Source organism: Solanum verrucosum, unplaced genomic scaffold (assembly GCF_900185275.1).
Source record: "Solanum verrucosum unplaced genomic scaffold, falcon-dt-bn FXZP01000049.1, whole genome shotgun sequence".
NCBI classification, from domain to species: Eukaryota; Viridiplantae; Streptophyta; class Magnoliopsida; order Solanales; family Solanaceae; genus Solanum; species Solanum verrucosum.
Window position 1 is genome coordinate 4,844,786 of NW_026020221.1, and position 21,299 is coordinate 4,866,084.

The following is a 21,299-nucleotide window of genomic DNA, read 5'->3' on the forward strand; positions in this document are numbered from 1 at the left end:
CTATTTACTTGATTGAAATGGTCCTTAATATTTAATAAAGTTGTTCATTTTTGTCCTTAATAAATTTCACTTGAGTCAAATGATCTTTAATGTATAACAAGAGGTGTTCATTTTGGTTCTTAATGCATTTACTTGATTGAAATGGTACTTAATGGATAATTAACACTCTTTGTTATATATTAAGGATCATTTCAATCAAGTGAAATATAATAAGGACTAAAATAAAACATTACCCGTTCATTAATGACCAAAATATGTTATTGTTGTTGTATTAATATTGAGAAACTTACAAAGATCTCACTAATTTAGGACTTAATTATTTAAATATACTCTACTTTGCAATATTATGAATCTTATCAGATTTTTGGCGTTCAAATACATTCTCGGTGTAATTTATTTTAGATATGCGTCTAAATATATTTTTGGTGTAATTTGTTCTAAATATACCGTATCTAAGTATTATTTATTTTTTTGTAAAAAAATTATTAAAAGAAAAATTTAAAAAAATAAATAAAAATTTAATAACAAGGTCAAATAAAATAACAAAGCCTAAATCCCAAAGCCTATAAAACCTCCCAAAACAAAATAAATTCACCTTAAAATCTCTTTCTTCTTCTTTCTACCCTTTTCCTTTATCGTTAAGCTTCCGCAATTTTCAATTTTCCGTTTAGGGTTTCCTTCAATTCCCCAAATTCTCTTTCAAATTCCGATGAAATGAACCAAATTTCCATCGACCGTGCCGGAAACGATTCATCATCCAAGTCTGTAAACGAAACGGTGAATGGGTCTCACCATTTTACCATCAGGGGTTACTCTTTGGCCAAAGGAATGGGACCTGGAAAGTACATATCTAGCGACATTTTCACCGTTGGTGGGTATGATTGGGCAATTTATTTCTACCCAGATGGTAAAAACATAGAGGATTCTTCCATGTATGTGTCTGTTTTTATAGCATTGGCTAGCGAAGGAACAGATGTTAGGGCGTTGTTTGAGTTGACGATGTTGGATCAGAGTGGAAAAGTGAAACATAAAGTTCATAGCCATTTTGATCGGGCATTGGAAAGTGGACCTTATACTTTGAAATATAGAGGAAGCATGTGGTATGTTTTCTAATGTTTATTTTGTTGATTAATTGTTAGCTATGTGTTGAAGATTGGAAATTGTTGTTTGTGTTCGTGTTAGGGCTTAAAATTGTGCAATTAGGGTTTTGAATTGTATTCGATTCCCTATTCTGGATAGTTCTTGTAGGTTGATTGTAGGTGTAAAAGGTGTCTAATCATGATTTTTATTGAATTTGATCTTTGGTTCCTGGTAATCATACCTGATTTTGTATGTTTTACTTGAGCCTGTGTAGTACGGTCATAGAAACAATAAACCCAACAAAGGTTGGGGTCGATCCCATGAGGAGTAGGTGTGAGTCAAAGTGTCGAAGAGTATGCAAATTTGTGAATTTCTTTAGTTTTCTTCAAATAAAAGAGTGATTAAGTAATTAAATCTTAAACTAGACTATTTTCTAAGATAGGAATGCAAGAAAATGTGACTTGTTGTTTATTTATTAAAGGGACTGGAGTTGTAGGCTTGTAGCCTCAATATGGCATAGCTATGCATGGATATAAGTATCTTACGATGATTATGATTCAATTGAAAGCTACCTACTAGAATTTTTTAACTCTAGCAAGTTAATCCCTACTAGTTCTTCCGAACTCAAAGAGAAAGAAATATTAAGACACAATTGATAGACCCAAGTAGGGATTTCTTTATTCCTAGTTTGATTCCATTATCAAGCATAAATTTCCTTAATATATTCTATTCCTTACCACCTGTCAAAAATCCAATGCAATTTCCACTCTTCCAAGCAAGAAATAGATGTGTACGGCTTAATCTAGTATTTGCAACCACCAAATTGACAAATAAGAATGTAAACAAGTAGATAATCAAAATCTAAACTAATACTCATTCATATTAATGCCATAAGAGTCTACAACCCCAGCTAGTGGGTTTAGCTACTTATACTAGAAATGAAAAATACAAGATAATGCAATAATAAACATAATTAAAGATTAAGCAAAGAAGAAGATGTGAACTCTATGGTGAAATTCTCTAGATCCTTCCCAAGCTAGCTATAGATACTTCTGCAAGACTTAAAAAGATCAATAACTGCCCAATAAAATGACCTAATTCCTCAGTGAGAGCGAATCAGTTGTCAATTGTGTACCATCGTACCTAATTAATAAACATTTACCTTATCAATAAAAGAGAGAAAAGAAAGTCAATGATTGTGAATCAGTTGTCAAATGTGCTTTCTCAAGGTAATCATATCTCGTGCGTCATGCGTCATGTGAACTAAGCCTTATAAGGAGGACTCGTTATTCCAGAGTTTTGAAGGTTGCAGTTGGTCCTAGGAGTCGACACAGCCAGGTTTCTTGCTTATAAAAAAGAAAGATATTTGACCCTCATGTGTGGAGATCAGCTACCTGACTCAGTTTTCCCTTGAGTGGTGTCTATTTGCCTTTTTGCTTTCCATCTCCTCTCCATTGCTTTAATTCCAGAGATTTGTGATGCATCCGCCACTAATTTGGTACTAATTGCCTTCTATACATACATTGTGTGTCGATGCAAGAAATTTTTCATTTGCACCTGGTAAGTTTTGATTATAAATATGGTAATGAATCTGATATATTGTGGGTACACTCAGTAACAAGTAGGAGCCTCAAGAAAGTTCACCAGATTTTTTAGTTGGTGAACTGTATGTCCTTTTGAATCCAAGGTGTTGAAATACTTTTGGAACTGTTTCTTTTATTGGTCTTTATGAGAACATCTTGTCTGTATTTCAGGGGTTACAAACGATTTTTTAGAAGAGCAAGTTTAGAAACGTCTGACTACCTGAAGGATGATTGCCTTTCCATGCACTGTACTGTTGGAGTTGTCAGAACTCGTGTTGAAGGCCCAAAAAATTATAGTGTTACAATTCCACCATCAGACATGGGCCAAAGTCTCAAATACTTACTGGATGCTGAACTTGGTTGTGATATAGTTTTCTGGGTTGGAGAAGAGGCATTTAAAGGTCATAAGTTGATACTTGCTGCTCGGTCTCCTGTGTTTAGAGCCCAATTCTTTGGCCTTCTTGGGAATCCTAAAACGGACGAATTGGAAATTGAGGATATTGAACCCTCAGTCTTCAAGGTAATTAGTTCATGGTGGAAACATATATAATTAAAGGAAGGTGTGGAAAATGGAGAATCTGAGAGATGAAAGGTCTTTTAGGCACATTCCAAATTTAACTTTGATGTTCAACTGGTGTATATAATTTTCTTTTGGGTGATGTGTGGGGATGAAAGCAACTGGTTTATCAGATATTACATTGTTCATTATTAAGCAGTAGCATGTACCAATACTTTTGATTTTTTTTTTCCTGAATCAGCATGTAGCAGTATGATGAGAATATTTGATCTAAAGTTGTTAGAGCACTAATGTTTGTGCAAACAAAGCATTTTTAAAAATAAATTTACCATTGTTTCTTCAGCTGGTAATTTTATGTTTTAGATAGTTCTTAGTATTCTTAGTTGCTTGTGCGCCAGTCAGTTTTTTAAGGGCAAAGAGAAAAACATTAAAGGTAGCAAGTATTTAGCTAAGCAGTGTCATTCCTTAAGGTTTTATGCTCAGGCTCTTCTTGTTTTCGGTCATGGTGTTGCACTTAGATTCTCCAACTTCAGTTTCTGTCTGCTGTTTTCTATATCTAAACTATATATATTACTTGTGCTAACATAACGATCCTTTTTTAGAAGCTGAGATGATTAAGGTGGACTTATTTTGTTATGTAGGCTATGCTCCAGTACATTTATTCTGATGAGCTTCCAGATTTAATTGAAATTACTGGCTCTACTTCAACTTGCACTTCTACGATAGTGATGCAGCATCTATTGGCAGCAGCTGATCGATTTGGTTTAGATAGGTTGAAAGAGTTATGTGAGGCGAAATTGTGTGAAGAAGTCAATGTGGATACTGTGGCAACAACTCTTTCTCTTGCTGAGCAGCATCGATGCCCACAACTCAAGGCCATCTGTTTGAAATTTGCAGCTACAAACTTGGGAGGTGCGTGTTCTCCATAGATGTGAGCGGTGAGGCATTTCAGGTTATGTCATTTTTAGTTTTTGTTAGTCAATTTAACGACAGCACGTTCTTAACTCTGCTTGTTCATGTCAAGTTTGTGTGGCAAATTTATTTTTCGGTTTAAATGTAGATGCCAGGAAAAGTACTCTTTTGGTAAATTTCCAGACTGGCAATAGTCTCTTGAAATACTCCTGTTAAGGACCCAGCTCCTGTATGAATCTGATCGTCTTAGCTTGAACGTGGTTGCCAATGATTAAAGTTTATAGAGATGGGTATCCGTCATTGAGGCAGTTTCTTTTTTACCTTGGTCAAAATGCACTGTTAGCGTGTCAACGGAGTATCTCAAGTGAGGTTCCTTATTTGATCTGAGCTTCCTGATCAGTTAGTTGATGGCTAGCTTGGAAGATGTGAGAGAATATTTGAGTGGTTTTGGTTTCTTCAAATTTAGTGTAGTAATTTGCACTTCCAATTGACAAAAGGAGTCATGATTGATGATTCAATGTGTAGTACTAGACAAAAGTCAGTTGTTTTAGGCAAAGTTGCAAATAGCACAGAGTAGCAATAATCTGCTGCCACTTTATCATACAGACACTGTTAATGTGATTGTTATGTTGGATAAATGATAAATCAATAATAATAACTGATAAGTAACTTTTCTTGTCATACTAAGTTTGTTTTAATTGTGGAGAAGTCTGGCTTCATTGGAATTTGAGTAATTGAAGTGCTTTATGAATGTTCTTTTGTATCAATCCATTATGTTTATGATCTTATAAATCATTGGGGTGAATTTTGAAAAACTGGGAGGCCTTCCAATACTAGAACAGGAGTATGTGCCACTTTGTTTCAGATTCTTGGTTTCATGCAAACATTCAGTCATTCACTATATTTTAAAGCATATGCTATAGCATGGATAAGGTATTGTGGAATTATCCGGGCTATTTTCTTGCAGTTGCTGAATTGTTTGATTTCTTTTTTACTAAACAGTGGTCATGCAGAAAGATGGATTCAAGCACTTAGAAGAGAGCTGCCCCTTACTGTTGTCAGAGCTGCTGGAAACAGTGGCATCCGTCGATGAGAAGCCAAGTCTGACGTCTAGCAAGAAAAGGAGTAGCAGCAGCAGCATCTTTGGACTAGATCTGGCTGCAGATGGCGCGGCAGCAGATTCTGTTAACCTTACCGTTAGGCGGGTGAGGAGGAGGATGTAACCTTGTGTAGTAGTATAGCCTTTGAAGTGCAATGAGAGTTAGGTTGAGAATGTGTTGATGGAGAACTCAACTAATGAATAGTTTTCTTATTATTGGATTTGAGAACAGTTTTAGTGATCTGCATGATAACTTGTGGTGTTAGCCTCATATGTTATTTCAGACAGCATAAGGTAGGATAGGTGGGGAAGTGAAAGTTTACTAGTTGTAACTTTCAATACTTTCAGCTTATGTGAGATGCAATATATGAATGAATATGTAAAAAATTCTCTCCGATTAGTAATGTTGGAATTAGTTATGCTGACATTATTCTTTATCGTTTGTTTGGTTTGTTGTATTGAATGAATAAGGTGTATTAGAATAGAAATAGTATTGTTTTGTTCACAAGATAGATTCAAACTATATACACATCACTCTCTCTAAACCCAACCTATAAGATTATATTTTATATGTTGTTGTCAAACCCTAGTTTATCATATCTTTCAAAAAATTTAGAAGCAACTAAAATATTATGGTTTGGCAAAAAAAAAAAAAATGGTTTCGAACACTCTTTAATTATTATTTTTCCAAACAAACGCTGAATATTATTAACTCCTAGTGGTTCCACGAGATGGAGAAAATGATATCTTATAATCGAAATAGTGAGATTTAAAATTATCGATTCCATTATATGCACTGGGACATCTAAAAGGCCAGCTTTTTTTGGAATATTACTTATAATAACGCTACCAATAATTATACTACGTCTTTTTCTTATCGAAAAATAAAAATAAAAATAAAACTATCCCCTTTGCTTTGCCAATCATAACTTCAAAAAATATTAGTGGGCCATAAAAACGGGTCGTCCTCACAAAATTGGACTCCGTACTGACAATCCATTTGTCACACGGATCCAAATATTTCAGATCTTCAACCACTCGATTCTATGGCCCAATCATTATATTATATGGCCCAATAAGCCCAATCATTGGACTCCTACGATGATAATTCCCGTGATCCTGATGTCGTACTCATGTCAAATTCTCTAAAAATGCATTACGTTGGAAGGATTCAATATGTATTCGCTACCATTTTTAAAGAGTCTGAATAACGTAATCGCAAGGTACTTTTCTTAAATAAAAAAAGTGTTGGTTTAGCATATTTCTGTTTCTTCATTTTATTTCAATTGTAATCTTGTATTTTTTGTTATCTTGTAAGTTTTTCACTAACAAAAAGTGAACAACCTAAAATCTCTTAATAAAAATCAATTTTTCCTATTTGTTTTCAAAGAAAAATAATCCTCAAAAGATATTTGGTGCACCTAAAATTCACAAATAACCTTTTTTCTAAAACCTTTTTAATTAAAAAAAAACGTTATTATTATCACGACATAATAATGTCACAAATTTCATTTGTGAATTCTAAAAATTTATCATGATAATTATTTTTTAAAGACGGAATTGAAAAGAAATTTTTTTTATCAATATATGCTACTCCCTTCATTTTAATTTGTTTGTCTTAATTTTATTTTTAGTCAACTTTTGATGAAGAATGTCTTCTTCTTTTATTGACAACACATTAATCCTAACTTTCCACCTAACATGTTGAAAACCAATACATCTAATATATCTTTTGTTTAAAACTACAAGATATAAAAAGTCTTTTTTTATTTTCTTAAATCTTGTGTTAAATCAAAACTAGACAAATAAATCGAAACGATGGAGGATATTTGCTTACAAAGATGTTTAAACTCTAAAACAACCACACAATGTTTTTTGAGGCAAAAAAAATGTTATGTTATGATCATGTGGCATTACGGATCCGTAACCTCAACGCCACTTGCTAACAATGTGGGCTTTGTTTTGTCTATTTATAGTCTTGAAATCATTGGGCCTATTAGGTTTTCATTCATCTATTTGGGCCAGTAGGTGAATATAGGCCCACTGATCCAGCCATTGTCAACATCAACTCAATGGACTGCTCATTGCCCTTCTTTCCCACCCACCAACTCCGTCACGAGAATCAATAATGTTTTCACTTATTCCTCAATCTGTCGATTGATTGTAGAGGAGTTGAACCACTTGAGCAAGCTCGCTCGCTCTGATGGGATAAAGTTTAAAATAAATTAAAGGGCAAGCTAAATTTGTTCGATTCGTCAAAAATAATTTTATTTACGGCCAAGATATCACGAATTGTTATCCATTCGTCAAAAAGTATTCCAAAATTGTTTTTTCATCATGAATGTTGATAAAAATAACATTACAATTACGAGATAATTAAACAATGGAATTAGTTATTTCAAGATTTTATCTCAATTAAACATGAGATAAGCTCATCATAAAATTAATAAAAAATTCACTATTCCTTATTCCTCGTACCAAACGAGTGTTAAATACCTAATATATATAAAAATAATAATTAAGAATCAAATAAGATAATCCATTATTAAAATCTAAAATCCACAGTCCCACTTTTTTCTCACCAACCATTCTGCTTTAGACGTGGCCTTAATTTCCATGACAAATAAAGTAATTTGGCGGTAGGGGCGGTGCTTGACTTTGACTGTTATCATAAAAAATAAAATATTTTAACAAATAAATTAAATCGAAAGGAATATTTTTCTTGAGAACTTGATTAAACTTCTCTAACTTTTTAAAATAAAACATTACTAATATCTTAAAAATTTGATTAAACATGCTATGAGTGACAGATTCGATAAATCAAATTAGTTGAAAGTATGTATATAAAATAGGAAGAGAGGTGAGCGAGATGAAGAGGGAGGCGAGTGAGAACAAATATTTCAAATACATGTAAATCACATTAGATACATATTGTATCTGCAATCAGCGACGTAGCTACATGATTGTCATGTGTCTAATTGGACACCCTTTATCAGAAAAATAATAATTCATACATACAAGTAAAATGATACATGAAACGATTAAATAACATATTTTAGACATCTTTAGGACTTAATACAAGAAACTGTTATAACCTAGTGGTTTCAGTAGTGCTCGCGTGTTCGAAGATCACTAGCAACAAAAAATAATTCCGCCACTATCTGTAATTCTGTACGTATTTAGTGTGATTCACATGTATCTGAGATATCATATACATAGGAGAGTGACGAGCGAGATTTGTTATGTATCTCAAATACATGTGAATCCACTTTGATACAGTGTATCTAGAACAAACTACACATAATTTTGATCTCAATATCCTGTGATACATGCATCTAAGTAATTAACGGCTAAACGAGGTACAACTTGAAAACCGAACCTACCTCAGTAATTTGACACGTGGTAAATATAATGATTATTGACGAATAAAGCATGGACACGTGTCAAACAATTGGTGAAACACGCCATGAAGCACTCAAATGGTCTATGGAAGGTATAGTTTTGTAAGGCCGGAAATTCCAGAAACTTCGAGGCAACTCTTGGTTGTAATTAAATGGCGCAAAATCATCTTAGCGGCCTATATCATGCCACGTGTCCTTAAATGCCACATCAGCATCCGACGTGGCATCCTCATTGGCTCGAAATTGATTCGCCTTTTTTCTCTCATAAAAACCTTTAGGTCACCTTTCAAATATTTTCACCAACAAACACAGAGCAGAAAAATCTGAGATTGTTAGTGAATTTTCATCAATTTTTGTGAAGTTGTGGGAATGAATGGAAGTGAATTAGGTGAAGGAAGTATGAAAATGGAGGTAATAGAGAAGGAGAAATTAGTGTATATGTGGGGGTATTTACCGGGAGCTATGCCGCAGAGGTCGCCGTTGTTGTCTCCGATTGTTGTGGGAGTTCCACAGCAGGGGATTGTTAATGCAGGAAATTACTCATGGAAGGATGTATGTGGTGGTGGTTGTGGATTTGCTATGGCTATTTCAGGTGATATTTCTTCTAATTTTAGTTTGATTTTGTGTTTTCAATTGAGCATGTGTTCGGGTTAGCTTACGAGCACCTCAATTAATTTTATGGATACTTGTGCTTGTGATGTTGACAGAAGTAAATGGAGAAAATATGTTTCAATTTTCTCATGTTTGATTCGTCAAATTTTTTGAAATGAGGAAAATGACTTCGTTAGTAAAATTAGTATAACTAATTTCTACAAGTAACTTTTCACATTAATTAGTAAAACTATGGTGTTTGGTAAAATAGTGCTGATACATTTTTTGGTGTGTTTGGTAAAATAGTGCTGATACATTTTTGTTCTATTAAATGTCCTTGTAATTCTTTTATAAAAAAATATTACTTACATTAAATTGTATAAATAACAAAAATGAAATGCAGAGGCAGTCAGGAGTTTAATTTCAAAAAGAGCATTTTGGGGATTATTAAGAGTAAAATAGTGAAAAAGCTGATTAAAGATAAGTGGAAACTCCCTAGCATAAGGAGAATAGTATATGTTGTTTCATTTGCTTTGTATTTTACTATCACATTTTTCTTGTAAGCTTGTGTCGAAAATTTTCCTTTTGAGCAGAGGGTCTATTAGAAATAATATCTCTATCCCACAAAAGGTAGGGGTAAAGTCTGTGTACATCCTATCCTCCCCAGATCTCACTTGTAAGATTACATTAGGTATTTTGTCTTTTGTAATGGTTATCAAAAAATATATTTTAGTGTATAAACACTTCTAATGTTTACCAAATGTGTAGATAAGCCAAAAAATGCTTATAAACTGATCATACCAGCTTACAAGCTTAGTCATGAATATTATTTGAAAAGAAAGTTTGGATTATTTTATAGTATTTACTCTGCACCAATTTATGTGACACTTTTCACTACTCGAAAATTCAAATGTATTTGACCAACACCTTTTGTATAGTTTTTTTTTTTTTTTTGATAAAGAACACCTTTCATATAGTTTTTGAATGTCAAAATTTTATTTTTAAAATATTGAGTTAATCTAATCCAATTTAGGTTAAAAAATTAGTCAAATTAGCTCTTATGAAGCAAAGAGTGCCACATAAATTAGGATGGGGAGTAACTGATTGTTTCATCTAAGGTTGTACTGGATATTACTTCTCAGAACTTACTTTAGTTTTCAGTGAATTTCTGATACACTACTTCGTGGCAGAACTTGGAAATTCTTTTTTGTCTTCATAGTACTAAGTCCTAAATTGGATTTAAAATAATCATCTTTACGGTTTCCCATCTTGTTATATCTGTGCTACTTGACTAACCTAAATTGCACCTACTATGCTGTTTTATACTACTCTTTATCAGATTCTGGAAAGATCATTACATGGGGTTCAACTGATGATTTAGGACAATGCTATGTGACATCAGGGAAACATGGAGTAATTCACTAACTTTGCTTACTCAGCTTAATGACTACTTATACATGACACATCTAAATTTACATGCAATTTCTTACTTTTGAAGGAAATTCCGGAGCCTTTTCCCCTTCCTGATGAAATTTCTATAGTAAAAGCCGCAGCGGGTTGGGCACATTGTGTTGCTGTTACAGGTATCCTAAGCAATGTTAATGTTAGTGGTGCCACTAATCTTTGAGCAACTTGAAGCTTGTGTATTTTGTGACTTGGGATTTTTAAATGTGAAAGTACATCTACTTCAACTTCCATTATGTTCTCCTCCTTCACTGGATTAGGGTAATCATAATTCTGCTAAGTTGACTAAGATATAGGATTGACTATGTTATGTGTCCCGCATTGCTTGAGGGATGGGTTGTTTGTCACCTCTTCAGCTAGATTTGAGGATTAAGTTAGGCCTAAAGTGCATTTTTTATCATGATATTAGTGTCAAATCCATCCCAGTTATCTTATTTCCCGATGTTGGGCCATTAAGTTATGTTATGTTATCTATACTCTGGTTGGCAGGGGTTGCAGGGTGTTAAGTGTCCCACATTTGGTTGAGGAATGAGTTGTTTGTCTCCTTACATGGTCTTGGCAATCGTCACCCCTTGAACTAACTTTTGGGGTTGAGTTAGGCTCAATGTCCATTTCTTTTCTGATTAGTGAGCTCTGGCCTCTAATATTTGTATATTTGTTACCATAATTTATAGGTTCTCTTTTTGTTTGTTTTCATAATCCCTCATTCCAATGTGTTTATGGAACCTTGGAATGACATTCTACTCAAACCTTAAATGCAGAAACTGGAGAAGTTTATACATGGGGGTGGAAGGAATGCATTCCTTCTGGAAAGTTTCTTGGGGAGCAAGCCGTAGACAAGGAGGTAAGCGACGGGCAGACTTCATTCCCGTCACAGCAAGGTATTTTTGGATTGGCTTCACTGTCACAAAGAAGCACAATCTGCTATTTACATTTTACAGAGTAATATTTTGAAGATTAACTTTATCACAGTAAGCCGTCACCCCCAGGGATCGAGATCCAAGGTTGGAGCAGCACCTGGTATAGAGACTAGAGGGGGAGAGGATGGTGCAAAACGTAGACGGGTATCATCAGTGAAGCAACCAGCTGAGAGTTCATCCCCAGGTGATGAAGGTCCCTCAGCATTGCCATGTTTAGTCACACTGAATCCAGGGCTGCGGATTGTCAGTGTAGCAGCTGGTGGGCGGCATACACTAGCATTATCAGGTAATTTTGTATGTCTTGGATAAACTTCCTTCGATGCATCATACAATTGTCTTTACGTTCCTGGAACATCATTTGTGTACATTGCCCTTTATGAATTATACCGTTACATTGCCAAAGATTTTCCAAAGAAGAATAACATTTTTCTTTTTTTAGATATAGGACAAGTGTGGGGTTGGGGCTATGGAGGGGAAGGACAGCTTGGCCTAGGCTCCAGGATTCGAATGGTGTCCTCCCCACATCCTGTGCCATGCATTGATTCTTCTTCTTTGCGGAAAGACAGAGCTATGGGCCTTTCTCATGGATGTCCGGGGTCAGAGGGACAAGGCCTCAGAGTTCCTGGGAATTACATCAAGAGAATTGCCTGTGGGGGCCGACACAGTGCAGTAATTACAGGTTCGTTTTCTAGTTTTTGGGAAGATTATTAGGATATTTGGTCAGTTGGTTATACTAACATTTCAGCACTTGCTTATTACAATGAACATTAATTATCAGTAATCAATGTGCCTACTTCATGTTGACTATACATGTGCATTCTTCATATGACTGATGTTTTGTCTCTTTCTATGTGTTCTCTATTGGTACATTATCATATACAGTTTCCCTCTTGCAGTCCTATAATTTACTTCTACAATAATTTCTACTTATAATTTGTTGCTGCTGAATTTCAAGGTAGATGCTGGAGCACTGTTAACTTTTGGTTGGGGATTGTATGGACAGGTGAGTTTCTTGGGATCAGTCTATTGCACAGTGGATTTAAGCACTGGAGTTGTTTAAAATAAGCTATATTCTTGATGAAACAATAACCACATTTTTTTCTTTGCGTGTGCGCGCGTATGCGTACATCCATCATATGTGTTGTGTACATCCATCGTATGTGTATAAAGTAAAGTAACATATCTCATGGCATTATTTTCTTCTGAACCCAATTGGACTGAACTTGAAGAAATTTGCATCCACTATGTTGTAGCACGATGATCTTTTGAACACTAGAAACTTGACCACAACAATACTTATGGATTTCCATAAGAAAGAATGTGTGTGTATATATATCACCTAACAGGAGAAAGAAGAAGGAATAGCCACTCTGTGAGCTCCTTATGCCAATGTCTGACGTTGATTTCGAATTGAGAATTTTCATTAAGGTGCTATGAACTTGGGAAGGCATAGTAAATTAATGGTAATTGTAGGACCTCCCTACAACAATATATACTCATATGTTCCCTTTTGATGTATTATAGGATTCTTTTATTTATTAAATAGTATATTAAGCATTGATGCTGCATTTTCCAGTGTGGTCAAGGGAGTACAGATGATGAGTTAAGTCCCACGTGTGTATCTTCATTGCTTGGCATCAGGATAGAAAGTGTAGCAGCAGGGCTCTGGCACACTGTATGTAGTTCTGCTGATGGTGATGTATATGCATTTGGAGGGAATCAATTTGGGCAGTTAGGCACTGGCACCGAGCAGGCTGAGGTACAATTTTGAACCTTTGTTCTTTCCCTCCTATCCAACCCTGTAGCTCTGTTAGTACTGTCACAACTGTTAATATGAGAGGCTTCCAAAAACTGGGTAACATATCATACGGAGAAGTGTGGCTTGCTTACTTGGAAATACTGGCAAAGTTCTTAGTGACCGGGGATTTTCCTCTGGTAAGGGTTGTCACAATAAACTTTACATAAGTGCACAGTAGGACATTATCCCTTCAGTAGCTTTCCTATGTTATTTCACTATACCAAGACTCCTGCAGATCTTTTACAATCTAGGAGTTAACTTTTACTTTTTACCTATATCAGACACTACCTCGGCTCCTGGATGCTCCAAGTTTGGAAAACATGCATGTGAAAGTTGTATCATGTGGAGCACGTCATACTGCCGTAGTCACAGGTATGGCTCGTATCTGTGTCTCAAAAACTTTTCTCCTGCTAGACATACTATGTTTAGACTCATCAGAAGCTTCAGTAAATTGATGGAGCTAATCAGATGAACATTAAGGTGACAAATGAGCGTGTCAGTATAGGGTCAAAGAAACTCCAATATTGAAGAATACTCGGATATGTAACACAGCCTGCTAATTAGTCTAGTGAATATGATAATGGGAAAATGATTTTTGCTGTGGAATATTTTGGTGAACGGTTTCAGAAACCTCTAACAAATGCCTATATCTATGTAGCAGATTCTCTGTTTGTCGTTATGTATTTTTTAGGAGACCCCTTTCATCGATCAATAGAGTAGACTTGATGGGGGTCAACCCATGGTAGCATAAATCTTGATGTACATTAACAAAGGACTTGTAAAAACTTAAAATTGGACAAGCTTGGGCTACTACAAGGTCCTCAACTTGATTGGCTGAAGGCGCACATTACCCTTTTTTTCTCCAAAATTCATTTTCTTTATTATGGTCAATAACTTGGGGTTTAAGCACTAGTATCATCATGGTTGACTTTCTTGATTTGATATGTAACTGCCATAAATATATAGCTGAGATATCTGCTCAATTAGCTTACTGTATCGTTCTGATAAGCTGCTCAATTAGCTATCTTTTGGACGTATAGCAACTAACGTCTTAACAGTTGTTCATTCTAGAGAGTATTCTTTTTTTTGTTAAGCTCATAACCTTTCTCCTGTTTGTTTTATGAAGGTGATAGCAAAGTATTCTGCTGGGGGTGGAACAAGTATGGTCAGGTAGCTATAGGTGTTCACTAGTTTGTTAAGTTCAATTGTTTGGCATTATACAAGTGGTTATGAGCTAATGAACAAATGAATTCATTCATCTTTGTGCAGCTTGGACTGGGTGACGTGATCGATCGAAATATTCCATCCCAAGTCTCAATGGATGGTCATGTACCGATAAATGTCGCTTGTGGATGGTGGCACACACTTCTACTAGCTGAATCACCTACTTGAACTATTACTCATCTTATTGATGCAAATTCACCAGTTTTGCTAGGTTAGGTGCCTTTGGTTCTCTATTCAAGATATGATATATGCATATGGTACATATAGTAGTTTGCTTGCATATATATATATACTAGCATGGAGTCAAATTCTTTAGTTGCAAGAATAAGGTGGTCATCGTCATCCTACCAAGGCAGCAACATGCAAAGAAAGATATCGTCTACCTATCGTGTCATGTCAATTTAGGATACAGTGTAAATCCTCTTCGCTACTGGATTTTCTGATGTATCGAAGATACTCTGGTATTGTTTGTTAGAGCAGCAACTATTATAGCTTTTGGGGGTACTCTTTTCGGGTTCAGATGTTGTTAGACTGTTGTAATTTATCAATCTTGTGTCTCTGATGTTTAGAGTTTGTGCATGTATATAATGGTGGTTTGAAAATTTTATGGGCAAGTTTGAGTTACTTTTTTCTTATTTTTTCATTTAGTTGACAGTTTCTGCCAAAGTTTATTTGCAGCTGTTCAAAGCTGATATTATTTGCATGTATATACTAATGTCTCACAGGCAGGCAAACGTCACTTGTGAGATAACACTGGATATGTTGTTGTAGGCAACAAACGCCAGTACTGCAAAAATTGAAGTGCACAATACTTGGCCTAGAAAATCCTCCTCCTCCCAACACTATATCATCGATCTTTAAAGTTTAATGAAAGGATAATTGCATCTTTGGCCGATTAAACGTTTGTGATTTTTTTTTTTTGATTCTTGTATTATTTAGTTATGCATATTTAACTTGTGGTTAATTTTAATTTGTCTTTGCCCCTTTATAAGGGAGCTTATTACAATATTCTTATTCTCCAATATGTGTTACTGTTTATTGCTTCATTTATTTTGTATCTTGTTGTTTGCTATCATGTTTTTTTTGTAATCATTCTTCAAATGCTCCTCTGTTGAGTTGAGGGTTTATCATAAACAACTTTCCTTCTGTGGAGGTTTATTTACATTCTATCATCTCCAAACTCCGCTCTTAGAATTACAGTTTTGAGAGAGAATTCCAATACTTTGTGACTGTTATTATCCAAACACCAAAAAAGAAAAGTTTGTTATCTTTAAAAAACAGTACCATCAAAGGAAAAAGTTTCTTTTTCATAGGTGGTTTAAAGATAAGTTTCCTTGCATCTCATGGAAAACAACATAACTGAGTGTACTTTCATGAGTGGAGTCTGGAGAGGATAGAGGGTGATGTGTACACAGCCGTAACCTCCTACTTTGTGAAGGTAGAGATATTTTCGATACAATAGAAAAGAAGGCACGTTGAAGTTCCTTTCTTTTGGTTAAAGCAAGCACCACATATGTTATGATACGACTAAGTAGAGAACACAAAGTGTTTCTCCACTTGGGCCTAGCACCAAAATGCAACATCTATAATGGTTTTTGTGTGTGTCTTCAAGAAGATATCATCAATTTATGTGTTTACTCTTCGATTGATTAGAAATAACAAGGCAAGTGAATTTGTTTATGAATTAAGATGTCAAAAATCATGTCAAAAGCAATGAAAGATAATCTTGAATGACATCTTACTTCATGAATCCATGGCATACACTTTGTATTACACAACCAAAAAAAATGGTTTTAATGAGAAGAAGTTCATTGCCAGATATGATGAACCTCAAAACAAGCCACTAAAGGAAAAACATAGTTACTACTTCCTGTACATAAGTTCTCAAAGTCAATAATATTCACATCACCATATGAATACGTGGTAGCATGGGGTGAAGGGACCTTAATCAAGAGGCCGCGAGCCAAAACATGACGCAGGAAGAAATGGCAAGGAAGAACCATGAGATGAAAGCCAAAGCTACTGAAATTTGAAACATATGGCAGGACAGCTTAGGGGTGGATTTGCACATATTTGTATCTTTAATGATCAAAACTACCACGCCGGCTGATGAGCATGCAGCAGCAAGTGATAAAATGGCTGTCACCTGCATCATGATAATATTTACAACATGAATGCAAAATATGTCCAGAAATTACATGCAAAAGATAAGCTATAGTCTTATTTAACATAAGAGGAGTCTTTTCTTTTTAAATAACCGATTAGTAGTATGCCCTAAGAGTGCCATAAGACCTTCTCCCTCTTGGAAACCGGCTAATCAAAAGGATTTTACTTCACTTTAAGGAAGTCAACAATCAGCACTACATTGACTTGTCTAAAACTACCTATGCTGATGCGTAGAGTATAGGATAACATAGGATGATAATTGAGTGAAGTAGCATTATTTTGGTTTAGCCAGAATTGGCTTTCCTTTAGCACACAGCTTATTCTGATCAAATGAATAGAGCAGTTGGATTAGATATGATGCATCTCCATGTTAATTTTATGTAATGTTCCGGTATCTACTCTCAAAAGATTCAACAATTGGGAAAGCATTCCAATTTTCTTTCCTAGAAGCTCATATATGCAAGACTAGAGTGAGCAACATCATTTTACTAGTCACTCTCAAAAGGTCTATTATTAGTGCAGTTACCAGAAACCATAACTTCTTCCCCTGATATGAGACCTTTTAAAGGCATACATTAATGGCAACAACACCATACCCAGTATACACACGTGGGGTCTGCAGAGAGTGGAGGTGTACGAGACCTTACACCCATAACCCAACCTTTGTGAGGTAGAGACTAGAGAGGTTGTTTCCAATAGACCCTCGGTTCAAAGCATTTTAATAAGGATAACTTAATAATTTCTTTGAATCCAAAAAAGGACACATGATTCAAAAAAGGATATGCCACAACCATTCCTAGTCATGTATTAATCAAGCTACAATATCCATAAAACATGTTCATAGTGTATCTTATTCCAGTGCTATGGGTAAACCGAATGGTATTAGAAATTTAGACACACATTCAGGACAGGGAAACATAGAAATGATGTGTGATGGTAGGTGGAACTCACATTAACCATAAGTCTGTTCTCTATCTCATAACAAATCAATGAAGTTGGCTCTTTTGACTCCAACAAGCTTGATGGAATGGATACAACCTTGGATCTTCATGAGCGATATGAGGTGCTTTTTTTTTTAAAGAGAAGTGCGACATGACGTGTTAAAGCAAAAGGGAATAATAGTACTACATACTAAAGATATAAATAAACATATTGAAGAGAGAAAAGACATTATCACATTTCATATATAACCTATATAGACTGGTTTGCTAGTTTCTACTACTTGTACAGGTCAAGTGCTAAAACTTAGTATCCAAAAATTTACTCTGGTCTCCCTAATGATGGTATATTTCATGTAATCCTGATCCTGCTTTACTATGCTTGTCTTAGGAGTTGCTATTCAGTTGTTGTGTGCTAAAACAGCTGCTGACACTGCTAACTAGCTTACAGCCTCCTTATAATTGGAAAAGATGATTCCGTCTTTGAATTTAGGAGCTTTCATCAATTAATTCCCATTATACTTGGAAAGTTTTCTAAACTCAGACACATAAAGTCATCTTTAGGTTATAACAGTTGCATGTATCACCACCGTGCACACACATAATTTTTTCTTTTCCTTTGAGTGGGAATGTTGATGTATTTCGAAGTAAGTTCTTATACTGATAAACTAGAAAAGGAATATATATACAACACTTCTCACCTAATTGGCGTGAATGCTAAAAGATTACCCACTGATAAGCATCTATGCATAAAATAGAAAATAGAAAGGAGAAGATTACCCAATCACCGATTACAAGCAAGCTCAAAAAGACGTAATTCCTTAGATCTCTTTTCAATCTTAAGGCATGAATATCCAAGCAGGCAAGTGAGAAGCTCCATATTACTTGCAGCCCCATTGCTGCAATTAAATAGCTGAACCAAGAAAATCATGTAGTTAGAGCATGAGCACAACTATAATCTTATCGAACAACATAAGAGACAGAAGTTACTACATGAAACTGAATGCATTTCACTTAGCAAATTGTCAAAGGCAAAGCAACTTTACTGCTAAGAAAGAGCGTTCAGCTAGAAAGTCATGATTTGAAAAGAAAATTAATATGAGAACAGAACCAAAGATAGTAAAAAGAAAGAAACAATAGGAAAGTTGCTAAACATACTGGAAAATACTAATGGACAACAGACTAATACTTTCAGAAGCAACTAGTCAGAAATCTTAGCCTATAATGGATTTCCTAAGTGTTCAATAACAACAATTCAAATCACTCTTTAAAGTACAGCGAGAACTATTACAGTTTCTCAAAGGTGAGGCAAGTTAACCTACTATCGAATTGTAGCTAATAATTAATTTGGTCCGATAGATGGAAAATCCTGCTAGACTGATTACTGAAGGCTACCATCGCTAAGGAATATAAATGCATTTAATCCATGAAATCAGGCTCTCATGTAGTCAGAGTCCAAGTTCGAAAACAAATGTGTTTTTCCAATATTTGGAGAGCAAATTATGACTTGAAGCCAAAGACTGAAACCTTCAGCATTCAAAGGGACACAACTTTGTTTTTACGGAGAGAAAACTGAAAGGAGGATATGAATATGTTGAACGATTACAGAGGAAAAGTTCAGCAACTGCGGATAGATAAGGCATGTTCTCTCATGCTATAATACCCTATGGATTATAATTTTTCCAATAAGGGTGTGTTTGATAAGGAGGAAAACATTTTCCAGAAATGTTTATCAACTTCCCCATTTTTGATTGATCAAATGTCTTGGAAAATATTTTTTCTCAAGGAAAACAAGTTCCTCAAAAATTAGGAAAATGACTTCCCTGGTGGAATCAGAGAAAATAAGTTCCAGAAGTGGCATTTGCTTATTATCTCCACCCCCACCCCCTCCCCCTCTCCTCCTCCCCCACCTTACAACACCCTGAACTCACCCAAACCCTTCATCTCCCACTACCCCACCAAGCTCTTGGTACAATATTTTCTATTTACTTAACAAACACTAGAAAATAAGTAAGAATGCCACTTATCAAGAATTCTTTTTTCCTAGGAAAACATTTCCTTCATACCAACTACACCCTAAATCTACAAACTACCAAAATTTGGCATTAGCACCAACGTTTACCAAAGTAATGTAATCTTTAGCTCAGATTGATTGAATGACGCTTTGCTAGGTCTGATGAAACTAACTAACAAGAGCCCCCTTCACCCATCCAAAGAAAGGTAACCAATAACAAAATGTTTAATGCAGCACAAAAACTGGAACTGTAAACATCACTTTCACAAATTAAACACTAAAACTCCCAACAACAACAAAAAAAAAGCATCCATAAATATAGCCCCATATATTTGTATGTGTTTGTGTGCATTACCACACCCACTTCAATATATAAACATAGCCCCATATATATGTATGTGTTTATGTGTGCATTTTCACACCCACTTCAATCTATTCCACTTCCTTTTATCATCAACAACAACATACCCAGTGTATTCCCAAAACTGCAGTCTGGAGAGGGTAGTGTCGGAGCTAGGATTTTCGCTATTTGAAACAAGTAAATATACGATGAGGCCGAAAACTATACATATATTTTTAAAAAAAAACAATTTATATAAACAGTGTAATTTTCTGAGGATGAACCTCCTTAGTCCTACCTATCTCCGCCCCTCCAATAAACCCATCACAAATCAGTTCATTTTATCCAAATAGTAAGAGAAAGAGAAAGAGAGGGAGAAAATACCAGAAAGCAGTACAAGTGGCGAAACCATGAGAAGAGGCCATTACAACCATAGAAGCAGCAGCAAATAAACACTGACCCATTCTCAATACCAACCCACTCACTTTCCCTGGACCCCCAAACAACTCCTTCATCCTCTCTCCCTCTCTCTCTCTCTCTCTACAACTGCTTGTTCATTTACCACAAAATCACATACACACTCCTTTACAAAACTAGAACCCTAGATCCGAGATCAAATTGATGTTGATTTTTTTATGGGTATTGATTACTAGTACAGTTCGAATCCACAAAAAAGGAAAAAAAAAATGGAGTAACAAAGGGATATGTTCGCAAGGTCTTCAAGAACAACTTGAGTATGACTGCTCCGACTGATACTATTTTATTTTCAACACAAAGAATATTTGTTCTCATTTATATTTTATTCCCCATTGAAATATTATATACAATATAATAACGAAATAGTATAAAGTATAATTTTTTGACAACGAAATTCAATAATACATGGCAATGTGAGTGTGTTGAACACGGCATTAGTGATATAACGATGTCGATTAGTATACAAGTTCTAAATGACTATGGGCTATTTTTCTGTAAAATAAAACATATATTAACAATTATAATATGAGAATAAATCGACTCTAAAATTTAATTATTTAACGATGTCGATTAGTATACAAGTTCTAAATGACTATGGGCTACGTATTTAAAAATATTTTTCTGTAAAATAAAACATATATTAACAATTGTAATATAAGAATAAATCGACTCTAAAATCTAATTATTTAACAACATTCACACTAATATTTAGATTTATTTATGCAAAAAAAGTAGGAAAACCCCCCCAAAAAAAAAACTCCACTTCAAAGCATGT

General features: G+C 35.0%; 3 protein-coding genes across 6 annotated transcripts; 2 read left to right on the plus strand and 1 right to left on the minus strand.

Moving 5' to 3' along the window:
• The first annotated feature begins 598 nt into the window (after nt 1-598).
• Nucleotides 599-5,586, plus strand: LOC125831320 (BTB/POZ and MATH domain-containing protein 3). 3 transcript variants are annotated; one of them, XM_049510518.1, is made up of 4 exons: nt 599-1,100; nt 2,835-3,183; nt 3,822-4,092; nt 5,095-5,586. In XM_049510518.1, the coding sequence occupies exons 1-4, from the start codon at nt 715-717 to the stop codon at nt 5,313-5,315; spliced, it is 1,227 nt and encodes a 408-aa protein (XP_049366475.1). In that variant the 5' UTR covers nt 599-714; the 3' UTR covers nt 5,316-5,586. The 3 variants fall into 3 exon arrangements, with proteins under 3 accessions (XP_049366475.1, XP_049366477.1, XP_049366478.1); XM_049510520.1 differs by having other exon boundaries at nt 629-1,100; nt 3,822-4,118; nt 5,095-5,319; XM_049510521.1 differs by having other exon boundaries at nt 629-1,100; nt 3,822-4,132; nt 5,095-5,225.
• Nucleotides 5,587-8,918: 3,332 nt separating this feature from the next.
• Nucleotides 8,919-15,224, plus strand: LOC125831672 (ultraviolet-B receptor UVR8). Of its 2 annotated transcripts, none has more exons than XM_049510850.1 (11): nt 8,919-9,184; nt 10,523-10,596; nt 10,682-10,766; nt 11,409-11,528; nt 11,620-11,853; nt 12,007-12,246; nt 12,527-12,570; nt 13,144-13,326; nt 13,647-13,737; nt 14,492-14,535; nt 14,635-15,224. In XM_049510850.1, the coding sequence occupies exons 1-11, from the start codon at nt 8,962-8,964 to the stop codon at nt 14,755-14,757; spliced, it is 1,461 nt and encodes a 486-aa protein (XP_049366807.1). In that variant the 5' UTR covers nt 8,919-8,961; the 3' UTR covers nt 14,758-15,224. The 2 variants fall into 2 exon arrangements, with proteins under 2 accessions (XP_049366807.1, XP_049366808.1); XM_049510851.1 differs by having other exon boundaries at nt 8,940-9,184; nt 11,409-11,491; nt 11,637-11,853.
• A 1,069-nt stretch (nt 15,225-16,293) lies between these two features.
• Nucleotides 16,294-20,713, minus strand: LOC125831150 (CASP-like protein 5B1). Its single transcript, XM_049510332.1, has 3 exons — nt 20,432-20,713; nt 18,474-18,606; nt 16,294-16,735 (listed from the first exon to the last, which is right to left on the minus strand). Exons 1-3 carry the CDS (start codon nt 20,560-20,562, stop codon nt 16,538-16,540), a joined length of 462 nt encoding a protein of 153 aa, XP_049366289.1. The 5' UTR covers nt 20,563-20,713; the 3' UTR covers nt 16,294-16,537.
• Nucleotides 20,714-21,299: the final 586 nt, after the last annotated feature.